This window comes from Eurosta solidaginis, chromosome 3 (assembly GCF_040869045.1).
Source record: "Eurosta solidaginis isolate ZX-2024a chromosome 3, ASM4086904v1, whole genome shotgun sequence".
Lineage (NCBI taxonomy): Eukaryota > Metazoa > Arthropoda > Insecta > Diptera > Tephritidae > Eurosta > Eurosta solidaginis.
The window spans coordinates 102,812,282-102,839,780 of NC_090321.1; the positions used below are offsets into that span (position 1 = coordinate 102,812,282).

At 35.7% G+C, this 27,499-nt stretch overlaps 1 protein-coding gene across 1 annotated transcript in view; it reads right to left on the reverse strand.

Moving 5' to 3' along the window:
* Hr51 (Hormone receptor 51) overlaps positions 1-27,206 on the reverse strand; it is a 433,291-nt gene extending 406,085 nt beyond the window's left edge. The window contains exon 1 of the mRNA XM_067772890.1: positions 27,040-27,206. Coding sequence (XP_067628991.1) covers positions 27,040-27,088 — 49 coding nt within the window. The 5' untranslated portion in view covers positions 27,089-27,206. The remainder of the gene's footprint in view (positions 1-27,039) is intronic.
* Positions 27,207-27,499: the final 293 nt, after the last annotated feature.

Genomic DNA, 27,499 nt, shown 5'->3' on the forward strand with positions numbered 1-27,499 from the left:
TAGAATAGTAAGCTATAACTTACAATGATATTTCACTTATCAAGTTTTACTGTAAGAGGAAATGGGGAGACATTTTTCTTTTAAACGGGCGGTACCACGTATTATGTAGAAAAGTAATTTATCTAAAATGAAATATACAATTGAAGCTCACGCTGAGTATATAATGTTCGGTTACACCCGAACTTAGACACCTTTACTTGTTTATATTGGTGCCGTCTTAATGCCCACCATTCAAAAGTTCATCGAGACTTTTGACAGTTGGCCACGTTTACCCACGCTTTACATTTTATGTTGATTTGTAGCCTAGCTATCCATAAACATAATCAAATAAAAAAAAGAAAATCCTATTTAAAACAATAAAAAAAAGTAAAGCATTAAGTGCAGTTTTGCATAACATACCTACAATTCGAAACTTTGTGGGCCGATAACTAAGAATTTTTAGTTTTTTAAATTTTATTAGGTAGACTGAATGAGTGTAAAGCATGTGCGTGGGGACATTTGGTTTCTTTCTACCTACTTGCGCAAGGAACTTAGGCATATGTTTAGGAGTACTTATGAATGTAGACCTTAGGTAGGAAACTAACGAGGTTAAAAGCGATTATAACGGAATTTCCAAAAAACCCTTTGTTTTAACGCACTACCCTCATATTTCGTATTAGTATATTGTTACGAATATTAGCAACACGAAGTTAAGTGAATTAAGGATCCAGCAACTTAAAAAGGAGTTGGAGAACCGTGGATTGAATACAACCGGCAATAAGATCGAACTTCAAGCACGGCTACGAGAGGTATTAGAGTTGGAAGGAATTAATGTAGACGAGTATGACTTTTATCCTGATTTTCCAGCGAATAAAGTGGAAGAAAAGATAGAGACTCCGAATCAATTGGCAAGTGTTGACACTAACGCGATACTAGCAGTGTTGAATCAAATTTCATCACAGAAGAACCGTATAACGTCCAAGATTGAAGCACAAGAAACACGTATTTCATAAATGTCTACACAGATAACATCCAAGATATAAACTCAACTGGCAGAACATAAGACAAGTATAGCATCCAAATTGGAATCGCAAGAAACACGTATAACATCCAAAATAGAAGAACAAGAGGAGCGCTTATTATTGCAGGTGGCACAAATGTCTTCGCAGTTAGAAGCACAGGAAGCAAGGGTAACATCAAAGCTGGAAGCGCAGGATGCAAAAATCGCTCAATTTCAGGCAGAAGTCGATGATTTAAAAGGCGGTATGGAGCAGTTACAATTAAATCGTCCAGCAGTTTCAGCGAGTAATCCAAAGGTAAAAACACCATCCTTTGACGGTTCTGTTCCTTTCCAGGTCCTTAAGCTACAGTATGAGGAGACCGCAGCAGTGAACAACTGGAATGCTGAAGATAAAGTTGCTGCACTGCTCGTGGCATTGAAAGGGCCTGCAGCTGAAATCTTACAGACAATTCCAGAGTACGAACGGAAAAGCTATGAAACATTGATGAGCGCTCTAGAAACGCGATGTGGAATCGAGCATAGCAGACAGATATACCAAATGGAGTTACTGAACCGCTTCCAGAGGCCTGGTGAAACATTGCAAGAGTTTGCGTCTAATGTTGAAAGGCTGGCACATTTAGCGAATGCGGACGCACCCGTGGAATACACTGAAAGGGTAAAGATTCAGAGCTTTATAAATGGCATACGGGACGTCGAAACAAAGCGAGCTACATACGCAAACCCAAAGCCAACATTCGCAGAAACGGTGTCACAAGCTCTGATTCAGGAAACAGCGTCGCTTCTGCGTAAGCCAGTTTTCAAAGCACGCCGTGTGGAAGTAGAAAGGCCAGAGTGGGTAGACGCAATTTTAGAAGCTTTAAAAGGAACGCAACAGAAGAATAATGGTGCAATTAAATGTTTCAAGTGCGGTAACCCAGGTCACATTGCTCGTCATTGCAGCACCGGTCTTGGAAGTTCCAACTTGGGTGGCCGTAAACGCAAAGCTGGAGGAGATGTGCAAGAGCGTGCCAGATGTAAAGATTGAGAGCTAGATCCAGCTGTTGAATGTCCTGTGATATCTATCTCGTAAATTGGAAGAAAATCGATCAGTATTGCCGTCAGAGGAAAGGTGGATGGCAAAGAACGTGTACTGACTGTCGATACGGGCGCATCTCATTCCTTGATCCGATCTGATTTGGTCAACAAGATAGTAAAGCCATTACCTGGAGCAAGATTGCGTACGATTACTGGCGAGTGTAACCAAGACCAGGGAGAAGTGATATGTGAAGTCTTAATTGGGGAGGTCATGGTTCTATACAAATTCGTTGTGGCGGAGATCGTTGATGAAGTCATATTGGGAGTGGACTTCTTAATTGACCATGACATCAAGATCGATATGCAGAGAGGGGTTATGCGTTATAAGAACTAGGATATACCACTTAACTTCAGTTTGGAGAAAGGGTTCTGTAGTAATCGAGTACTAGTGGAGATGACTCGAAAAATACCACGAAAGTCAAAGGCAAAGGTTGATGAATCGAATGGGCCAAACAAAGCAAAATCGAAAGTACCTGCGAGAGAAACACTGGCATTGAAAAAAACAAATGGACGCACAAAAACGAAGGAACGAATTTTCCAGAAAGAATGCTAGTGTGGTTTCAAGCCAGCGCGCACTACTGTTGTGAAACGTCTAGATGATACTGATGATACAAAGTCAATCCGTCAAGATCAGCTCTGCGAAGTAGTTCTTCATTGGCCAAAGAACAGAAAGTGAGGGAACGGCCCAGGGTAATGAGTAGTAAGATGAAACACTGGCATGACAAGAACTTTAATTCGGAAGGTTTCTTGGAGGGGGATTTGGTACTGCTATACCACCCTCACCGGCGGAAAGGTGTTCCATCCAAATTTTGGTGCAGTTGGGAAGGCCCGTGCAGAGTTATGAAGAGGATCAGTTCATTTGGAAAGGCTAGCAACGGTTAGATCGAGAGATTTGTCTGATCGGGACGATCAGACTTAGGTGGAGGACAGTGTTACGAATATTAGCAACACTAAGGTGTACTGTCATCTCTAAGCCGATGCTAAGCAGTGACTTGTATGCACATCAATAATTCAATCATTATGTCTACGCATATGTACATACACGCAGCGGAGAAGCAACGCACAAACACATGCAGATATCTTATCTGAGATGATCCCAAAAGTATGCAATTATAATTGTGGAAGTGTCGCTCACAAATACGCGCCAATATGAGAGCTACACACGTGCATCTGTAGTTATAATTATATAACAATAACTAAGTAAATTCTGGAAGCGCCTAGAAGATGCAACGAGGAAATCATACAGTATAAAAGCAGCAACAGTAGAGGCGCGATAATCCGTTTGATTTAAGCATTCAACCTGTCGAGCAGTAGTTGTGTTATTTTTGAAAGTACTTTAATAAAGGCCATTTTGCATTATTGAAAAGTGGTGTTATTTATTCAACAGTTTAGTGATTCGAACGTTAGCAGAAGGGTGCAGATAAGGGGAATTGCACTAAATTCGTTACAATATAAACAGAATAAAATATTGGTGAATTAACAGAAGTGTAATTTTTACGAATACAAATAACTACATGTTTTGTTGTCCCTTCAAAATCTCTACTTTCAAGTGTTTTAAACGTGAAATAATACTTTCGTATATCGAAGGAGGAAAATAATTGTATCTGGAGAAAACTTATGTTTCATCCTCAGTGATTTTTAAAATACATATTATTCCTACTTTTAATAAATGATGGACAGAGGCTTCACGGAGAAAGGATACATTTTTAATCCAAAACAGTAATTGGTTAGAATCAGAATATTCAGTAAAAGAAGAATAAAAATAAAATAAAAAATTTTAAGCACTTCCTTTATATAAATGAACAAAAATCAGCGAAAAATGTCTCCTTATATAAAAGCATATTCTTCCTAAATTTTAATTTATAAATTTTGACATAGAAATTTGCAAAAAAATTTATGAGAAGTAAAAATGTAAAAGTAGATCCCGAAGTTCATCAAATATAAATAACATGATAAACATATATGTACAATAACAATATTAAACATTACAATTAACTAATTAATCTGTGTTCAATTTCAGTCACCATTTTTTTATGTTTTTAGTATTTAGGCTGGGTGCGAGTTTGCCTAAATTTTAGGTACCTAAACTATTATTCCACTGGAACTTTCCAGCATGGCAACAATTTAGGCAAAAATTTTCAAAACTGTGCGAGTTCATATGACAATCTAAATTGTTTGTTTATGCCGGGGAAACTTCCAAATATTTAAATATCAAACTTTATGGTATTTGCAGTGATTTTACATACTTAGCCAGGTCAGTGGTCAAGGGAGATCTACGGTTAGTCTTACTGGATAGCAAGACAATGGCAGCGTGTCCAGCTTATATGGGTGTTTTTGTCTAACGTAGTCGCGTGGAGCAGATGCCAGGGACAGGGACGTTTGCCAACATTTAAAGTGGATGTAACTACGATTATGCATGCCACCAATATTCTACATATATTGGATCAATTAGTATACACGTCTGCCAAATATGTATGAGCGGATTGTGATCCATATTTGATAATAATAATTCGATTCTTGTTCCATTCATATCAGCGCGAATCCATTCGAGACCACCACTTCTTCATCTTCAAGAAACGAACGGACATTACCTGCTGCATGAATCCTCGTCCTCAGATACATAGTGTACAAGTACAAGTGTGTTGACTTCTTTCTGACAGGCACTCGCTTAAGTGAGCATAACGGGAAAATCTGGGTTGCCATTGTTGTTTCGGTTGGAAACGGTCAATTAGGGTTCTGTGCAGAGACGTAAAAGATTGAAACAGGGTTTATGTAGTCACAAAAGTGTTGCTCCTGTTCCACATCATTTTAATTTTATATCATGGCGAAAATTGTTCAGTTCAGAGTTATTGATTTTCATTAAGGGTTTAATTTATTACGGAGGGTTACTCCTTTAAGTGTAAAAAGCAGAGAAAACGTACAGTTTTTCAAATTATTGTGAAACACTTTTTAATTTGAATTTCTGTACCCAAGTTCACTATATTTGTGTAACACAAGAATATGGAGGTCAATTGCTTAACTATGAAAAACTGAAAAATGTACACTTATTGAAAACTCATTTGCACACACAATTTACACTTTGAATTTAGTTGCGTTTTTATGCACAAAATTTTGAAACTAAAAACATAATTTTCATTTGTCAGAAAAAATAAAGAAAAAACGGCCTAATGTCAAAAAACCCTATCGAAATACAAACTGGCTTGTTTGTTTTTAAGGAACTACGTTGTATTTTTCTTGTATTTCGTTAGTTTTTATTGAATATATGTAGTTCACACACTTACACCAGTACTGAAACCTTATTGGCTCCCTCGACAAAAAATATAAGAGAAAATACAAGAAATATACATAGAAAATAAAGTAGTGTCATATAGGAATTTGATTTGTTTGCACTCACAGCTATAAAAATTAAGGCGGACGCTTTGGTTGTGTTGCATTCATTAATTCATCTGTCGGGCGAAGTATCGAAATATTTACATAAATGCTTTGGTTGCGTGCCTACGCTTTGACAACGCCATACGAAAAACAATGAAACGCCGTACGTTATCTTTGCTTTGAAGCGACAAAAGCGTTTATATAATTTTGCCCTTATGCATTTGTGTAAACAGCCTTAGAAGTGAAACTTTTCCATGTTACACGTGTGGCGCTTTATAATTTGACTCTAATTTAAATAATTTTGCTTTCCGTATGTTTCCGCATTGTTGCAGGCTACAAATCTTCTAGTATTCTTATTTCCGCGGAAATATATGCAACTATTTCATCTGTAAATACTACAAATTTAATTAAACTATCAAATGCAACTCAGCTTGAAGTACTCCTACGTACCAAAAATGCAACTCTAGACCTGAGATTTGCATCAGGTGAGCGAAGCTGTTTGTAGTTTTGACGTTTATCGCTTAGTTGACACACTTGTATAGGTACACTATGCTCAGATATATCTGGTACTTTTAATGAATGGACAAATGTTTTTTATTTGCATACAAAATTTTAAAAACAAAAAAACGAAAAATAAATATTGTTTCTTTTGAAATTTGACATATAAGTTTAGGTTGAAAAGTATGCTCAAAAAATTCTAAATTTTTTCTTTGGACTGCCTTGCCGACAGTTTCCAGTGATTTAGGTTTTTTCTCTATTTAGGTAGCAAATTATGCAAAATCGCACACAGCCTTAAATTGATTTGTATTTTGATGTACTATTTGATATTTGGTTTTTGTAGGCATTAAAATAATAGTATTCATTGTTCAAATATAAATATTGGATATTTTTGATAATTTTGAATTTCTTTTATTCTTTAAGGTATGGTTCTAAATTAAATCATTATAAATTAGATTCCATTTGAGGAACATATCCTATTCTATATTTGTGCAAAATGTTAGAAAATAATATTCAGAAATCAAAAAGTTATAGATTTTTAATCAGAAACAGACCTTTATTTTTCATAGTGCGCTGGTGCTATTCACATCATGTTTCCCTAGCGGAGTTCAGAAATGAATTGGAATTATTTGCTCACAGCACAAATGTAATTGTGAACTAAGAAGCAGGAGATATGTGACAGCGGCTTATTTTTGTCAACCGATTCCAAAACTATGAACGTGAGGTTAGGGTTTTTGGAAGACTGAAGGGCAGGGATTTTTTAAGAATAGAGTATTTGTTATTTTTTTTTGTTTTTCACTTTACTTTTTGTTTTTGTGCTCTCGGATAGCAACGCAAACCGATTAGCGCCAGTAAGGGGAGGCCCGGACCATGGTTCTATCACTCAATTAAGAATAACCCTCACATTATTGCCATTACACCACCTAAGTCTTATGCTAGATATTACCATAATTTACCCACAAATACCTCAAATAAACAGGGAATATGTGATTTAATTAGGCAAGATATTTCGCAGACAAAGTTAAATGTTTCCTGAAACATTTCAGCAATAGCAATTGTGATCGACATAGGGTTCAAACTCACTATAGTGTCAATTATATTCCACCAGAGCAAGACTTCAATTCAAGTGAAATCCTTTCCATACTCTCGAAGATATCAATGCCAGCTTTGTTACTAGCGATTTTAATGGTTGGAACCCTCTGGGGCTCTGAGCAAATAAATCAGAGATTAAAAATTTTGAAGAAGCTATTCTAGCCTCAAGCCTTATCTTTATGAATGATGGGTACCCTACCCACTTCTCCACCCACAAGACGTTCACCAATATAGATATTTCCCTCTGCAGCGCAAATATAGCACCCCAATGTTCGTGGAAAATTCTACAAAATCTTCATGGGAGCGATCACTTCCCAATTATTATCACTCTGGAATCCAACCAGATATACAGAATACGAAAACCTTCTAGATTCTTCACCGAGAAAGCGACATGCCACAATTTCAAAACTCCTGTAATGAAATGTGTTCTAAATTTCCCACTTCGGTTAACATCAATAGAGAAGCTGCAACAATAAATAAAAATGAAATAAAAAAATTTTAAGCACTTTCTTTATATAAATGGACAAAAATCAGCGAAAAATGTCTCCTTATATAAAGACATTCATTCACTCATTCATTTTATTTAACATTTTCTTCATGCTCACTTATTGAAAATTAGATACAGTGTTGATTTAAAAAATTTTGACTATGTAGCATAAGAAAAGTACATGACATTTTTTATGTTAAGATTTAACATAGTACTAAATATGGGCACTACCTTTTCAATGCTCAATAGTTGCCGTTCCACAATACGTTGCAAACATGTTTCCGTCAGCTAAGTGATAAATTTTGTTTTTGAGCGATGAGTTGAGCGAACTGTCAAATGAATAAATTTCCGCGGAAATATATGCAACTATTTCATCTGTAAATACTACAAATTTAATTAAACTATCAAATGCAACTCAGCTTGAGGTACTCCTACGTACCAAAAATGCAACTCTAGACCTGAGATTTGCATCAGGTGAGCGAAGCTGTTTGTAGTTTTGACGTTTATCGCTTAGCTGACACACTTGTATAGGTACACTATGCTCAGATATATCTGGTACTTTTAATGAATGGACAAATGTTTTTTATTTGCATACAAAATTTTAAAAACAAAAAAACGAAAAATAAATATTGTTTCTTTTGAAATTTGACATATAAGTTTAGGTTGAAAAGTATGCTCAAAAAATTCTAAATTTTTTCTTTGGACTGCCTTGCCGACAGTTTCCAGTAATTTAGGTTTTTTCTCTATTTAGGTAGCAAATTATGCAAAATCGCACACAGCCTCAAATTGATTTGTATTTTGATGTACTATTTGATATTTGGTTTTTGTAGGCATTAAAATAATAGTATTCATTGTTCAAATATAAATATTGGATATTTTTGATAATTTTGAATTTCTTTTATTCTTTAAGGTATGGTTCTAAATTAAATCATTATAAATTAGATTCCATTTGAGGAACATATCCTATTCTATATTTGTGCAAAATGTTAGAACATAATATTCAGAAATAAAAAAGTTATAGATTTTTAATCAGAAACAGACCTTTATTTTTCATAGTGCGCTGGTGCTATTCACATCATGTTTCCCTAGCGGAGTTCAGAAATGAATTGGAATTATTTGCTCACAGCACAAATGTAATTGTGAACTAAGAAGCAGGAGATATGTGACAGCGGCTTATTTTTGTCAACCGATTCCAAAACTATGAACGTGAGGTTAGGGTTTTTGGGAGACTGAAGGGCAGGGATTTTTTAAGAATAGAGTATTTGTTATTTTTTTTTGTTTTTCACTTTACTTTTTGTTTTTGTGCTCTCGGATAGCAACGCAAACCGATTAGCGCCAGTAAGGGGAGGCCCGGACCATGGTTCTATCACTCAATTAAGAATAACCCTCACATTATTGCCATTACACCACCTAAGTCTTATGCTAGATATTACCATAATTTACCCACAAATACCTCAAATAAACAGGGAATATGTGATTTAATTAGGCAAGATATTTCGCAGACAAAGTTAAATGTTTCCTGAAACATTTCAGCAATAGCAATTGTGATCGACATAGGGTTCAAACTCACTATAGTGTCAATTATATTCCAGCAGAGCAAGACTTCAATTCAAGTGAAATCCTTTCCATACTCTCGAAGATATCAATGCCAGCTTTGTTACTAGGCGATTTTAATGGTTGGAACCCTCTGGGGCTCTGAGCAAATAAATCAGAGATTAAAAATATTGAAGAAGCTATTCTAGCCTCAAGCCTTATCTTTATGAATGATGGGTACCCTACCCACTTCTCCACCCACAAGACGTTCACCAATATAGATATTTCCCTCTGCAGCGCAAATATAGCACCCCAATGTTCGTGGAAAATTCTACAAAATCTTCATGGGAGCGATCACTTCCCAATTATTATCACTCTGGAATCCAACCAGATATACAGAATACGAAAACCTTCTAGATTCTTCACCGAGAAAGCGACATGCCACAATTTCAAAACTCCTGTAATGAAATGTGTTCTAAATTTCCCACTTCGGTTAACATCAATAGAGAAGCTGCAACAATAAATAAAAATGAAATAAAAAAATTTTAAGCACTTTCTTTATATAAATGGACAAAAATCAGCGAAAAATGTCTCCTTATATAAAGACATTCATTCACTCATTCATTTTATTTAACATTTTCTTCATGCTCACTTATTGAAAATTAGATACAGTGTTGATTTAAAAAATTTTGACTATGTAGCATAAGAAAAGTACATGACATTTTTTATGTTAAGATTTAACATAGTACTAAATATGGGCACTACCTTTTCAATGCTCAATAGTTGCCGTTCCACAATACGTTGCAAACATGTTTCCGTCAGCTAAGTGATAAATTTTGTTTTTGAGCGATGAGTTGAGCGAACTGTCAAATGAATAAATTTCCGCGGAAATATATGCAACTATTTCATCTGTAAATACTACAAATTTAATTAAACTATCAAATGCAACTCAGCTTGAGGTACTCCTACGTACCAAAAATGCAACTCTAGACCTGAGATTTGCATCAGGTGAGCGAAGCTGTTTGTAGTTTTGACGTTTATCGCTTAGTTGACACACTTGTATAGGTACACTATGCTCAGATATATCTGGTACTTTTAATGAATGGACAAATGTTTTTTATTTGCATACAAAATTTTAAAAACAAAAAAACGAAAAATAAATATTGTTTCTTTTGAAATTTGACATATAAGTTTAGGTTGAAAAGTATGCTCAAAAAATTCTAAATTTTTTCTTTGGACTGCCTTGCCGACAGTTTCCAGTGATTTAGGTTTTTTCTCTATTTAGGTAGCAAATTATGCAAAATCGCACACAGCCTTAAATTGATTTGTATTTTGATGTACTATTTGATATTTGGTTTTTGTAGGCATTAAAATAATAGTATTCATTGTTCAAATATAAATATTGGATATTTTTGATAATTTTGAATTTCTTTTATTCTTTAAGGTATGGTTCTAAATTAAATCATTATAAATTAGATTCCATTTGAGGAACATATCCTATTCTATATTTGTGCAAAATGTTAGAACATAATATTCAGAAATAAAAAAGTTATAGATTTTTAATCAGAAACAGACCTTTATTTTTCATAGTGCGCTGGTGCTATTCACATCATGTTTCCCTAGCGGAGTTCAGAAATGAATTGGAATTATTTGCTCACAGCACAAATGTAATTGTGAACTAAGAAGCAGGAGATATGTGACAGCGGCTTATTTTTGTCAACCGATTCCAAAACTATGAACGTGAGGTTAGGGTTTTTGGGAGACTGAAGGGCAGGGATTTTTTAAGAATAGAGTATTTGTTATTTTTTTTTGTTTTTCACTTTACTTTTTGTTTTTGTGCTCTCGGATAGCAACGCAAACCGATTAGCGCCAGTAAGGGGAGGCCCGGACCATGGTTCTATCACTCAATTAAGAATAACCCTCACATTATTGCCATTACACCACCTAAGTCTTATGCTAGATATTACCATAATTTACCCACAAATACCTCAAATAAACAGGGAATATGTGATTTAATTAGGCAAGATATTTCGCAGACAAAGTTAAATGTTTCCTGAAACATTTCAGCAATAGCAATTGTGATCGACATAGGGTTCAAACTCACTATAGTGTCAATTATATTCCAGCAGAGCAAGACTTCAATTCAAGTGAAATCCTTTCCATACTCTCGAAGATATCAATGCCAGCTTTGTTACTAGGCGATTTTAATGGTTGGAACCCTCTGGGGCTCTGAGCAAATAAATCAGAGATTAAAAATATTGAAGAAGCTATTCTAGCCTCAAGCCTTATCTTTATGAATGATGGGTACCCTACCCACTTCTCCACCCACAAGACGTTCACCAATATAGATATTTCCCTCTGCAGCGCAAATATAGCACCCCAATGTTCGTGGAAAATTCTACAAAATCTTCATGGGAGCGATCACTTCCCAATTATTATCACTCTGGAATCCAACCAGATATACAGAATACGAAAACCTTCTAGATTCTTCACCGAGAAAGCGACATGCCACAATTTCAAAACTCCTGTAATGAAATGTGTTCTAAATTTCCCACTTCGGTTAACATCAATAGAGAAGCTGCAACAATAAATAAAAATGAAATAAAAAAATTTTAAGCACTTTCTTTATATAAATGGACAAAAATCAGCGAAAAATGTCTCCTTATATAAAGACATTCATTCACTCATTCATTTTATTTAACATTTTCTTCATGCTCACTTATTGAAAATTAGATACAGTGTTGATTTAAAAAATTTTGACTATGTAGCATAAGAAAAGTACATGACATTTTTTATGTTAAGATTTAACATAGTACTAAATATGGGCACTACCTTTTCAATGCTCAATAGTTGCCGTTCCACAATACGTTGCAAACATGTTTCCGTCAGCTAAGTGATAAATTTTGTTTTTGAGCGATGAGTTGAGCGAACTGTCAAATGAAATAATTATCCTTAAATTTGAAGGAAAAGGACTTCTTACATTATTTTTTACAATTCACCATTATATTAAGAGGAAACATTTTATTCATAACCAACACTTTCAAATATCAAAGAGCCATCAGACAGACGAATAAACACGTTGAGCCAATGTAGCGAAAAATATTTTCCTGAAAACGGCCATTGATTCATACATATGTGGATTCATGAAATTTATAAGTAGATTAATGATAATGATAAAAATATTCGTGAAATACTTCTTGGACAAGAAATATGTATTATCAAATATTACCTCACACAATATTTGTACCTGTTTTACTTTTAACCAAACTTCAAAATACTTCGGAAATATTTCTAGTAACATTGTTGAAATGTCCAAAAGTCATGCGAAAAACGGGCATTTTAAGATTGATGAAATATTGCCGGAGTATTTAAACAATTGTTGTAATATTGGAACGCCCTACAATATTGTGCCTACATATTTAACGAAATTTTGACAATATTGTTTGCCGTTTGGGTATATGATTAACTGTCAAAGACAATAACAAAATCTTCTTAATGGCATTAAAGGCTTGGTTTCCTCGGAAGCGGTGCATGTAGAGTACGTTGTCAAAAATAATGCAATGTAAAAGTTATTTAGGGGAAACTAAAACGAGGGCGATGTTCTCCGGAAACTCGGTCATCAACGTTTTTTTCCACCGCTATTCTGAAAAATGAACAGCTTGTTAAATAATTTAAATTTATCATAAACATAAACAAAATTATTGACTTTTGATCATGTTGAATATGTTTTTTCTTCTATGTGCTTAAAGAAAATAACGAATAACTAAACATAACATGAAAAAAATCAAAATAAAATTTTGCGGATCGTCTGCCGTAAGTGTTCGAAGTTTACAAAAAAGCGTGTCTCAGGAAACGGTGAGTAAACCGACCGCCCTTTAGTGGTTGTAATACAGCGACATCACTTTTGGAAGAAACCAAGCCTTAACACATTGAAGCAGACATACATACTAAGTACTACATTTTGTAGTCAATTGACTTCGACTAGTTCGGGTGGCTTGGAAGCATGTCCTTTCCAACTTCCTACACAATGCAGCCCTAATTGTTTTGCTTTTTATCAGCTGCTAGCATGGCCGGATCCAGAGAGGCATTTTGTCAGTAGCCACTATCCACTTTACCGGCCCAACGATTTTTTTAATATCCTACTTAAGTCAACCGAAAAAATCGGTAGCCTCAACCGAAAAAAAGTATGTTAGCATTGCTCATATATGCATCGGTCTATCTGTCAGCTTATTTTTCCGTGGGGTTATCATTTAGAGAAATGTATTGTAATGGATTTTAACACTACTTCTTTTTACAGCGATTAATACTACTGCAAAAAAAATTTATTTATTTATAAATGAAATATAATTCTGTGATACTTCAATATTTAACGGGATATTTCCGTAATTTATAAAGCTTTATTGCTAAAATTTTATATGAGCAACTTCGTAAGGTTGACTTAAAAACACTGGCGCATAATCATAGTCAAAATAAAATAGGTTTTAAATTTAGTTTCAGCTTTTTTGACAGATAGCTCATAGAAAATTATGTCAAAAAGCTGCAACTAAATTTAAAATCTATTTTATTTTGACTATGATTTAACTCACTTGTAAGCGCGTGGCTTACTAAGGCCGCTCGAAGCTTTCGAAAATATTTGCATCGACTTCAAACACGAATGTTGTGATTTTATTTAAACCATCTTCAAAATGCAAATTCGAGATCTGTTCTATCTACCGCTTTTCAAATGTATTTAGCAATGAAAAAAAGTAAATATACTGTTCATAAAAATACATTTACACAGCAATTTCAGATATTTATTAATGTAGTCAGGACGATCGACTTCGCTGTTTCCCGAAATGTTTTCATATCCAGATCTAAGTTTATACATTAAAAGATCCATAAAGCTACATCACTGTCCCCCAATCGAAAAATACGGCACAGAGTGTAGAAAAAATTAAATCAGATTTTTGTCAGAACGAAAACGGCGACCTTGTAACCAATTTTCGGAGAGAGCTTAGATTCTAAATCTGACTAAAGAAGAATTAATATTGTGTTTCACATATCTTAATCAGGGCCGTAGAGAGAAAATCCGGGCCCGGGACTAAACAATTTACGGGCCCCCTATAAAAAATCCACTAATACTTTTGATTAATTTGAATTAATGACGTCTCATTCATGAATCACTATTGATGGATTACATAAAAAAAAAAAATTTGCCACATCAACTAAATGACCTAACCTAACCTATTGTTTCAAATAATCTTTTCTAGTTATTTGGTAACATTTTAGTATATTTCTGATAAATATAATGATTATAAATTTTAATTATTCAATATAGAAGGTTCGGATATCAAAGAGTGGCTTTTCTTGCTTTTTTCGCTGCAAAATTTTTTATAACAATATCAAAATTTAACTGTCTTGCCAAAACGAATTCAACACAAAGCGTGGCAAGTCCTGAAACTAGCTCTTGAGATGAACACGATCTATGAAAGTTTTTGATTCTTGCAAGAACGCTGAAAGAACCTTCTGCACTAGATAAAGTGACTGGTATAGTGCAAAAGATACGTAAAGCAACACAAATGTTGGGGAAAATTGTATACAGATTTTGAACATAGATGACATTTAGCAATTCCAATGGTGGCACACCTTTATCAAAATTTGCTTCGTAAATGTGTTTCAAGTGAATTATTTCGCATTCTTAGCTTTGAGAAACGTCCGGCTTGTATTTTTCGACAAATTTTGCTGCGCTCGCCCGAACCGTAGTTTCATCCATGTTTTCAAATTGCCACAAAAAGGAAAACGTCTCGTTCAAATTTCTCATACCTTCAAATCGTTCAGTAATGGCAGTGATTACCGAATCAACGATCACCAAGAACGTGTTGTTTTTAAAATCAAACTCTGGATCATCCGTAATCATCTCATTTCCATTATCTTCAAAACGTCTTTTGGGTTTTCTCTTTCGAATGTCCGGAAACTTTGGCGAGATGTCCAATTGAATAGCAACTGTTTTACATTCGTTTAAAATAGTTTCCCATTGGTTCCTAATCAACTTCAAATCATCTAATAAGCCATCTAGATGTCGGGGTGCCCCTCATAAATTCAGAAAAACAAAATTTAGAAACACATTTTTTCAGAACACATTATTCAGAACCCTTTTCAGAAAGACAAAATTCAGAGGTCAATTCTCAAAAGTGAAAATTCAGAAAGTAATCAGACGACAGAAAAAACATGAAATTTTTCTCAAAATTCAGAAAGATCTAAAATTTTAAATTGTGTGAAATAGCAAGCATGTAATTAATTAAATCTTCGCGTTTATCTTTTTTAAATGGATTCACAATATTAAAAAAACGAAGTCTTTATATTTTATCTTGCGTTTCCGATATGGCTCGCCTCCAGCTGGAAATTGCTGCAGTTTTGTTTATGTTATTGCATTTTTGTTTTTTATTTTATTTATGAAATTAAATATGTTAGCGTGTGTCCCAAACGCACTTCGAATGACGTTGTGCCACCTCTCGATGGAATTATTTGTACGGACTTCACCCTAATTTTGTGATATTATACATATTCCATAATTCGATTGGATATAACGCCTTCTTTCGACGTTGCTGTGTTCCAGGCTGAAAAAAACTTCAGAAGTCAAAATTCAGAAAGTAATCAAACGGCAAAAAAACATTAAATTTTGTGCCATGATGTAATTACAAGGTGACTGACGTTGGCAGCTTCTCTTTCTAATCCGCCATCTTGAACTCCCACTCTGAAACTCGATTTGCCTCTTTGCGAAACTACGTTTTCTTCAGAGGAAAAATTGTAATAAAAACCATACTGTAAAATAATAAATGAGCAAGGGTTTGGGTTTTTAATTAATTTATTTCCAACGCGATGTGCGAAGTAGAAAGTAGTAAGAAGAAGAAACCTTAAAAATAAACAAAATTACAAAATTTAATTAATAATATACGTAGTAATGACAGACCAGGTTTATGCTGTTCGTGTCATGTAATATAACCAAAAATATTAGTGACCAGCTTTTCGCTGTTCGAATAATATGGTATTACATTCCTATCTAACAACAAATACTAGAGACCAGCTTTTCGCTGTTCGTCTAAGTCACCAATGGGCAAAACGGTTCGTATGAGCTTTTGCTCATACGGGCACGCTTTGCACATTTAAGTGTTAGGTGAGGGACGATCAAGTGCAGGTATGTGGGGCGAAGAACACAGGAAGGAATAATATACAAACACACATAAGATTGATAAAGAGAGAGTATTTTGCCTTATACATATGTGGGAAATAGAGCTGCAACCGCTCTTATTATGTTCAAATTATTAAGCGTTTTAGGATAAACTAGCCCTTACTCGCACTAAAGGCCACAAATATGTAATGTCGCTTTTGTGTTACACAACTCGAACTGAATTTTCAGTAATTTTAAAAGTTCCGTTATGATTCAAATCATAAACAAAGCAAGTTTTAAAATTAGAAAAATGGTCGCCGTAAATTAAACACACATGCAACACATGCTCCAACAATTTTTGCAATGTGGATTTAACGATATATGTATGTGAGCTAAAGAAATTTTAAAATTCCTCCATAATTTGAAATTTATAAATGAAAGCAGTTATGTTTATAATACAACTTTTAAAATTAGTCGTTTTTTATGCAATTGGTACCTTTTTTTTATTTGTAAACTGATACATTTCTTTCCAGACTCACGGCAACACTGCCAACAAGTCTGAAAAGGGTTTCGTTTTCCCAAGATTGTATACGAAACGTGCATTAGTACGTTTTTCTACTACTACTTCCTCTAATGCTACTACTTTAAAAATACTTTTTTAAATACTTTTATGTATATATTGCAAAATGAATCGGCTTGCATATAAATAAATATATGTGAAGGCGAAAGGAATGTCAATAATGCGCTCCTTAACATAAAATCGACTTCAGTCTATGGTTATTCCGTTTTTCGTATATCTAGCCAAAAAATGTATGTTTTTGTTTTCGTACTATTGCAAAACAACTTGGGAATTGGTTTTCGAGGTTGAGAGAGAATATTTTCATTTCAGCTTTTTAGTGTTTCAGCTACCTTCTTGCGATGAATATCGTTCGAGACGAAGCGATACGATATTTCCAATGTATTTTTTTACTCCCCTAACACCCCAAAACACACAAACGTCTCACCTATCACTCGCTTGCACTGAAACTGATTTAGGAGCCGAAAATAGGCCCATCCCTGGTCTAAGTTAATGCTTTACACACACATACACACATATAAATGTATACGCTGGTATATATGTAAGAGGCCAACTTTGCATTGTCCGTCTTCCACATATTACCAGCGTACGCTATTTAATTATTTCTTACCTCTTAAGTGAACGTTTGCAATACAAAAGAACGAAATCTCAGAGGAACACGCTATTTATTCAAAATTTCACAAAGCTTTTTTGAAAATGTAGAAAATGTTAAAATAGAACTTATATTGATATATTTATGTTAATCTAACAGAAAGCTGTGGACAGTATACTCAGTTAACAGCAAGCTTTGGATATTATGTATAACAATGTTACCACACTGGAATGGTCTTAACTTAAGCCTAAAGGGCGAATTAATGGTGACTTATAACCATAAAGCCATAACCAGATAAAACAGCTGATCGAACCTACCTTAAGGAACTCAATGTAATCGAGTTAGCGTTATGGTATGGCACCATTAATCGATTACATTGATTTCCATAAGGTAGATTCGATCAGCTGTTTTATCTGGTTATGGCTTTATGGTTATAAGTCACCATTAATTCGGCCTTAAAGCCGGAGTCATTGGTGCCGTATGTCGTATCGCTGTATCCGTATCCCTAACGTAATCAGCTGTTTATCGTTACGACGGTAAACCAAAACCCAATTGGTTGGCTACGATACGGTTATGACCTTAGCGGCACCAATAATCGATTGCATTGATTCTCATAAGGTTGGTCGAATCAGCTGTTATAAGGTTACCGATACGGTTACCGATAAAGCACCAATGTCTCCAGCTTAACTAAGACTATGCAAATATCTTAGTCACACATTATATCATATACACATACTACAGTCCCCCCCCCCCCCCCCCCCCCTTGACGGATGATGAATGTTTGAACGATCATTCGTCACACGCATTGTTTATTATATAGTTTGGCAGCTTAAATAGTGGTTATGTTGCGAAAGAGTGGAAGGCAGTGGACTAGGCAGTCGAATGTCATATAATGAAGGAATGGTGTTCGGAGTTTTTTCAAAGTTAAAAAAAAAAATGATAAAAGCTTTAATATAAATAAAACTATTGTTTTAATAAAAACAAAAACGCCTTATATATTCTATATACATAAATTCGTAAGGATTATCTCACTTTAAAATTTGAGTTAAATAACCTAATGTTTTTTTTTTGAAACTGAGTCGAGAACTGTGCGTGTGAATGTGCAAATTTTCACCGATCAGCTGTTAGTTGCGCTACTTGGTAAAATTTACAATGGTCACACGTTTGTTTGAATATTAGTGGTCTTCCTCTTCTGCGCATTGGGCGAGCTGGGGCTGGAGGTTCTTCATCATTGCTACCTCTGTAGACTGTTAAAGCTGAGGCGTGATATGAACCTAGCGGTATCTCTGGTTGTTCTTTGGAAGCGACTTCATACGTGGATAAGCCAATCTTACGAGTAACGATATATGGACCATCTCGCTTTGGCACAAATTTCGCTGTGACACCCTTACACGTTTGGCTGAGTACATGTTTTGTTACCAGAACCTCGGAACCTACTTCAATATTATCTTGAGGTCTGCGATGTTTGTCGACATATGCTTTGTTGCGGTCTTGTATCAATTGCTCAGTTTCCCTTGCGTTGTTGAACCCTTCTATCATGCTCTTTAAATATGGCGTAATTTGAGGAATGAAGTTATCACTTTCTATGATAGCTCTGACATCATGCTCTATATCGTCGAATGTTCATAGCCCTCGTCCAAAAGTGAGGTATGCTACTTAGTATCCAGTTGACTGACATTGAGCGGAATTCGTGGCAAATCGTATAGCAGGTAAGCCAGTATCCCAAATATTGTGATGATTTTGGACGATTATTGCTAGCTGGGCTTTTAGGTTCCTGTTTTTACGTTCTACTGGGTTGGCTTCGGGGTGGTACACTGGAGTAAATACTTGATTGATATCCATACAATAAGCAACCTCTTGCATAACTGATGAAACGTACTGAACACCATTATCAGATTTTAGGCGTCTCGGTACGCCAAAACGAAAAAATATTTCATTTATAAGTGTTTTTGCGCACACTTCCGCAGTAGCTTCCTTTAAGGGAAATATTTCCACCCATCGACTAGCAACATCTTCTGCGATGAATACCCATGATACCCATCGTCGGTCTTGGGAAGGGGACCAAATAAATCTATAGCAACTACTTCGAACCGTTGCTTACTCGCGGTGGTTTGTAGTAAACCCATCGGCTTCATGTTGGAAACTTTGTAGCGTTGACACTCGATACAAGTACGTACGTGCTTTGGATTTCAGTACGCATTCCTGGCCAAAAGTAATGGCTTGCAATACGTGCGATGGGTTTCTCCACACCATAATGAGCTGCAGTACTCTAGTCATGGTATGTTTTCAAAATATGAGTTCGCTCATGCTGTGGGACTACAAGTTGTGCATCTTCCATGTCATCATTGGCATAGCAGTACAGAACTCCACCATTAATAAGATTGCACCATAAACTTACGTTTTCGTCACTCTCTTCTATTGAGTTTATTGTTTTCTTCAAATACTCGTCTTTAAGCTGCTCAATACGTAATTCGCTTGACTTTTTTCGCGACAAGTCTACAAGAAAAGTGCATAGACAGTTTGGAGTGCTATGGCTGGTTTCAGGACAAGGTGGTCGCGAAATCATATCAGCTAACGAGTTGGTCTTTCCAGGCATATTATCGATACGGAAGTTGTATTGTTGAATTTGCAGTGCCCATCTGGCCAAGCGACCAGATGGCGATTTTACGGTTAGTAACCATTTGAGCGGTTGGTGATCGGTAAGTAGGTGTACTTCAGCACCTTCAATATAGCCTCTAAACTTGGCGCATGCCCATACTATGGCAAGTGCTTCCCGTTCCGTGGTCGAGTAGTTACGCTCTGCTGAAGTAAGTCAACGACTTGCATACTCGATAGGGTGCTCTTGTTCTTTCTCCCATGCAGTAAAACTGCTCCTAATGCATAAGCGCTTGCATCGGTTTTTAACAAGAAGGGCGCGTTATCCGCGGCTTGTTTTAAAATTGATGGGCTGACCTGAAGCTGCTTTAGTTTGTTAAACGCTGCAATCTGCGGGTCGGTCCACTGCCAAACAGTATTCTTTTTTGTGAGATCTGTGAGTGGTTTAGCAATTTTGGCATAATGTTCAATGAACCGACGATACCAAGAACACGTTTGGATAAAGGATACCAGCTCTTTTATATTACGAGGCGCTTTACGCTCTGCAATAACCATTGTTTTTTCTGGGTCAACCATTATACCATCAGCTGTGAGGACGTGACCAAGATACTTTACACTGGCACAACAAAAATGACAGCATTGTTAACGCATAGTTTGAACTTTTCCAGCTTCTGCAATACTACGTGCAGATCTTTTAAATGGTCGTGAAATGAAGGCGAACGGATGATAATGTCATCAAGATATGCAAATATCTGTACATTTGGTATTGATGTTTTGAACAGATCAATCAAGCGTTGAAAGGTCGCAGGATCATTACAAAATCCGAACGGCATACGTTTGAACCTGTACGTCCCAAAAGGTGTAATAAGGGTTGTCTTATCCCGATCTTTTTCTGCGACAGAAATTTGAAAATAACCACTCTGCAAGTCCAAAGTTGTCATGTACTTGGTACTCTTTGCGGCGTGTAACAAATCATCCATACGAGGCAGTGGGTATCTGTCGGGCTTTGTTATAGAATTTAACTTGCGACAATTTACGCAAACACGTATGCTTCCATCCTTTTTCGGTACCATAACAACCGGTGATGACCAAGCTGAATCACATTCTTCGATAATATCGTTTTCAATCATTTTGTGAATTTCGCTCTTCAACTCCTGAAATTTAGCGAAGGACAATTTATATTTATATTTTTTTTAATGCGATGGGTTCGTGTTCACCCGTATCTATATAATGTTGAGCAAATGGAGTAGGCTCATGAGATGCACCGAAAACATTCGGATGCGCTTCCAAAGTGTCATTCAGCTGCATCTTTTCGGTTCGTGTTAACTCTACCGAGTATCAGTCACCTAAAGTTCTTAGGGGTGACGTTCGATAACAAAATCACCTTCAAGTCACATGTCACCGAAATTGTATCCAAAGTACAATGCCACAACAAAATCCTGAAGTTGCTTACCAGCAACACTTGGAGAAAAGATAAAGAAACGTTGATAACCACTTGCAAAGCAATTGGCCGGCCGCTTATATGCTACGCGTCATCAGTTTGGTCGCCTAGTCTTAAAAACACAAACTGGAAAAGGCTGCAGGCGGGCTAAAATGCTGCACTCAGAACTGCCACGGGATGTCTTCTTATGACCCCTGACAGCATTATATAGTAAGGCAAAAGATCTCAAAATTAAGGAGCATAACGAAATGTTGAAGGGACAGTTTTTGCTTAGTCACAAACCAGGAAACTATAGCAAACAACTACTTGATCTAGCTCCGCCTGAGATCAGGCACCTACATACCAAGGAGCCCTAAGGAAAATCCATACAGAATCAGTAAACGCTTTTGTTGGGTTGCGGCCGGTGAACAACGTTATCAATATACACTATCTTATCCTTGCAGAAGAATACAGCATACCACCAAGGGAGACCCGAAACTCTATTTGGCTTTGGATCTCTGCCCACAGTTGGGCTATAAGCATATTGGTTTGGAGTATAAGCATTTTGATACCCCTTCTCGAAACAAAATTTGGAATAATCAAAAGTTGGCGGGACCTATACTATTATTTTTATACCTTCCATGAACATGAAATGGTATATTAACTTTGGCCCGATGTTTGTAACGTTGAGAAATACAGACAATAGACTCACCATTAAGTATACCGAATTGATCAGGGCTACAAACTGAGTTGATATAGCCATGTCCGTCTGTCCGTCCGTCCGTCCGTCTGTCTGTTTGAACGCAAACTAGTCCCTCAAATTTTGAGATATCTCAATGAAATTTGGCACAAGTATGTATTTTTGTATTATGTTAGACATTTGTCGGATCCGGTAGGATCGGACCACTATAACATATATCTCCCATACAACCGATCGTTCAGATAAAACGATTTTGGTCATTCCTGCCGCAATTTAGAAAGTAAAAACGTGAAACTCGGTGATATATATTCTAATATATCATAGAAGATATCCTGAAAAAATCACTTTGATCGGAGCTATATATAGTTATATCCCATACAACCGATCGTTCAGATAGAAAGATTTTTGGCCATTTCTCCCTTAATTTCTAATATAAAAACGTTGAACTTGGTGATATTTATTCTAATATATCATAGAAGATTTTGTGAAAAAATCATTTCGATCGGAGCTAAATATAATATATGTCCCATACAACCGATCGTTCAGATAGAAAGATTTTTAGCCATTTCTCCCTTAATTTCCAATATAAAAACGTGAAACTTGGTGATGTATATTCAATATATCATAGAAGATTTCCTGTAAAAATCATTTCGATCAGAGCTATATATAATATATATCCCATACAACCGATCTTTCAGATAAGGGGGTTTTTTGCCATCTTTTTATATTTATCTTAAAATCGTTTAGGTATATACATCTTTTCACTATATATTTCTTATCTTATACAGGGCATTATGTGGAGATTACGAATGGGATAATATTATTACTCAGCCCCTTTCATGAGAGGTATGAAGTCTTCGGCACAGCCCACAGGAGTTCTCAAAATGAGCTGTCACTACATATACTACCTTGTCGTTATTACATCATGTTTTGTGCAAAATTTAATGTTTTTTGCTGTCTGATTACTTTCTGAATTTTGACTTCTGAACTTTGACTTCTTAATTTTGACTTCTGAATATTGATTTCTGAATTTTTGTTTCTGAATTTTGGTTTTCTGAAAAAATGTGTTTCCAAAGTTTTGTTTTCTGAATTTATGGGAGGAACCAGATATCGGACCTCAACATCTATGGTGGCGTCTCTAGCTTGGAGTACGACGTTTCTTTTATTAATTGTAGTCAGTATTTTAAACCAAATTGAGGACAGCAAGATACATTCGAACTTGTCGACGTACTTGAGATTGCCGGTAATATCTCCATATGCTTGTGCAGTCAAATTTGAACCAAATTGAGGACAGCAAGATGCATTCGAACTTGTCTATGTACTCGAGAATGCCGGTAATATCTCCATATGCTTGTGCAGTCAAATTTAGCTTAAGTAATGCGTTTAGTGCTTGTGTTAATCCTGGAACATGGGTTGCGAATGGTCTGATTGCCTAATTCTAGCCGACCACCTAGTGTCTGAAAGACTGTGAAGAGAGCTCGATACATTTTTTGAGGATGGCCCATTGTTGTTGACTGCTGCTGAAAATAGTAAAACATTTTTGTACAACTCCGAAGAAAGTAATTGCAGCCGTACAACATTCTGCAGCATCAACCCCACATAAATTAAGACTGTGGGTTGCACAAGGCGAGTAATCTTTTAATGGGATTTCATTTTTACCTAGAGTATGACAATTTAATTCAGCGATTTCCTGACTACTTTTTTGGTTACAATCCACGAAAGCCAAAAACCATTCCGTTTTCGTCTTTTCGGCTGTGTGGACGTGCAGTGTCATCCTCGGTTCAACTCCAATAATTTTGACTTTTTCGGTTGAGCTGGAAATTAAAATCAGCCTAAAGGTTGGCTTCTGTGCTCCATGTTGGCATTTTGGCGGAGTTGGGAGATGCAATGCTTCCCTGACCTGGAGTTAGGGTGGTTTTTTGCCTTTCTAACAGGAATCAGTGAAAATTTAAATCTGGCGTGGTACCAAATAAAGACCAAACGTTTTTTATATACGTAAAGTAACTAACGAGATAGTGAAAAAAGACATGGCTAAAATCCGCATATTGGATTCTGAAATACATATTACTGATTTTGTGCCTGGCATGGTGCCACACAAAAAAAAAAAATCAAAAAATTTACATTTCGGGAAATAATGGAATTGAATAACGCAGCTACTGTGAATAACGGAGCTTTTGTGAATAACGGAGGAAGAAGTGAAATGAAACGACAAATTGACTTTGAATAAAATTAAGATGACCTGGCATTTTAAGGGCTATTTTAAGCACCTTGTCATTCGACGCTTGCGATTCAATTCAATTAAAACAAAAAAAAAAGGAAGCCGTTCTTGAATTGTAAGATTTGTTGCTTTCGAATTGAAATGGAGTGTTAGCGCAAAACGAACGTAGTCTACGTGACTAGATCCGGCATAGCATCAACGATAATAGCAAATAATTGGCTTTCTTGCGTTGATCTAATATAGTTTCCCTCACGTGCTTTGCACAAATTTCTATAAACTCGTTCTGATTGTCTGGGGAAAGATAGTGAACTTGTAAAAGTTTGTGCAGCTGTTGTGAAATCCTAACTTTCCCCAAATGATCTCTAAGTATCGGATCATAATGGCTTATGAGTTCTAAGATGCCCAAAAAGTTTCCATTGTTTCGTTCACCAAGATATGTATATACTTTCGCCTCTGACAGCTAGGCCTCTTTCACCCAAAAATAAAATAGTGTCCAAAATTCTATATAAAATTTCTTTCAACTTTTGAGTTTCAGTGATTAGCTGTTTATTGATAAGTGTATCAATTATAGCCTCCTTTTGAATTAGATTTTGTAAAGATCGCCATTGAATATAACATTTAATGTGATCTTGAATATTTTCATGTGCTGACAGTTTATCGCGTGGCTTCTTCCCGCCTGCAATTTCGAATATCCGCCAGTACAACAAATTTTAGGTCGATTTAAAGTATTGAGCTTAACAGACGACATGGTAGGCAGTAAAAAGCATTGCTACTGGCACTCCACACCAACCAGTCACGCTCCACTTTGTCTCCATTTGGCAAGATCCCTCGTCATGATAATCACGTGGAAAAATAACAAGACACTTTTGATGACCTCGACGAATTATTTCTTTGACTTCTTCTTTTCTTCTTTTAAATAATCTGGACTTTGATACAGAGTTGGTGGTATTGTAGGAAGACTTTTCGAAGATGAACCTTCATCAGTGTCACCACGAAAACTTTACGATTTCGGATTCATGTAAACATACATTTTTGTTTTATGTTTTTATTATCTCCTCACTGTTCGAATGCCCAGGCAAAAAATCATTATCAATAGTCGAATCGGATGCGGAACCTGAATGGTTTTGAGCCAGCTGCCAAATGAAATATTTATTCTTAAATTTTAAGGAAAAGCATTTTTCTAATTATTTTTCACAGCTCACTATAATATTAAAACGAAATGCAGATATTCGTTGCTTTTGAAAGTCGGCTTAAAAATTGCACATGGAACAACTAAAGACTCCTGAATTAAAAAAAAATGTCTTAGTACGGACCCCTCAGAAACCCCGGGCCCGGGGGAATCCCCCCATTAACCCTCCCCTCTCGTCGGGCCTGATCTTAATACAAATGGAAACCTGCTATTGAAATATGTGTATGTATATGCGTGTGAAAAGTAGTAAAAAATCATCCGTTTGTACGGGACACCAGTCAGTCCGGTGAACTTCAGCAAAACTATATAAAGAAAAAAAAAAGAAATAGATACTACCGTTGGTAGTACTTGTATCAAGGTTTGCTAAAGTAACAAAGAAAATTGAATACGTTTATTCGATAACAAAACTTTGGTTAAAAACAAATTATTTTTACAAAACACGTGTGAAATTCAGTTTCCAAATTTCGACTTTCCCGTATTCTACATAGCGTAGCGTCCTCCGCCTACCGCATAGAAAATCCTGGGTTCAAGTCCCTATTTAGAAATAAGTAAGTCAACTATTTAGAAATAAGTTTTCTCAATTACAAAACTTTTTCTAAGCGGGTTCGGTCCTCGGCGGTAATTTCGAGTGTATTTCTGCCATAGAAAGATTCTCAGGCAAAAAACATGTGAACCAGTTTCTCCAATTTGTAGGAAAAATTAAGAGAAAATTGACTCGAATTGGAAGAGAAGGTCGGCCTAAATTCTCCTCCGAGGTATATCGCGCCTCATAATTTATATAGAAAAACGTATGCCGAGGTTATTTAAGGCAATTTTTATACGTGGAAATTTACTCCAGTTTAAGTACTTACATATATTCACATAAATATTCCACCTACAGGCTTAGCCTAATTTCAGAAATTAACGTTCTGTGTTTTTTCAGCTTATCAATATAAAGGAAATAAAAAAATGGTTTCTAAGGAAGAGGAAGAGAAAAAGGTTTTGAGAATTATTTAATTCTTCTTCCTTGGTACGTTGAGGTGTGATGTATGTATTTCAAAAATATTGGTATGAAAAGTAATAAAGAGTGCTGTTCGAAAATCGGCAAAGTTAACGATTTTCTATTGAATGCTTATACTATATACTTCGTCATTGTACGTCTAAGCCAGATTTTTATTCGCCACATGTAAGCAAAATGCGTTTAAGCACTAGTGTGGCTACCAATATGCCAAATATGAAACGAGCACTCAAAACAAACTTCCTCAGAAGATAAAAATTGGAGAAAGTTTTTGCAATAGGCAAAGAAATGTTTCCTTAAATTTATTGTATGAATTTTTATGATAATGAAGAAAATATCCATGCATATTAGATAGGTTTCTCTTATGTTTTTAGAAAAATTGTATATGGGGGAGAGCAGTTCCTCCTTGGATCCGCCACTGGCTGCTAGTAATCACGTTCATTACGACAGCATTATTAATCCATTAAATATGATTTAGTGTTGCTCGGAATCGCGTCGATTTCGACAATATATTCAATGACATACATATTCAATAAGCATGTATATACCTTGCGAGGTTTGACATGCTCCTGGAGAACTTGCATTTTTATTCATCATAACTTAACTTTTTATAATTTGTTTGATTTCTAATTGTTTTTATATAACATTCAGCAGCAGATTCGTGTTTGCACTATATCACAATATTTATTTATTTATTTGTGATAAAAGTTCACAATATTTAGTTACACTTGTAAGTATAAATTATCACACATTCTTGTATCTATACTAATCACGTACTGTATGTATGTACATTTATACATACAGAAGTATGTTCTTTAATTTAAAAATATCAAATTAATATGGTTTGTTTGCAAAATACTTTTGGCCAATCTTGCGCTGTTTGCCACTAGAATCAGGACTAAATAACTACAATCCATCAAATTATTGTCGCCACGAACTCACGATGTTCGCTCTTCGGCTTGCCGTTTGAGATTTATCATAAAACCTTGACAGAAGCAAACGGCCATG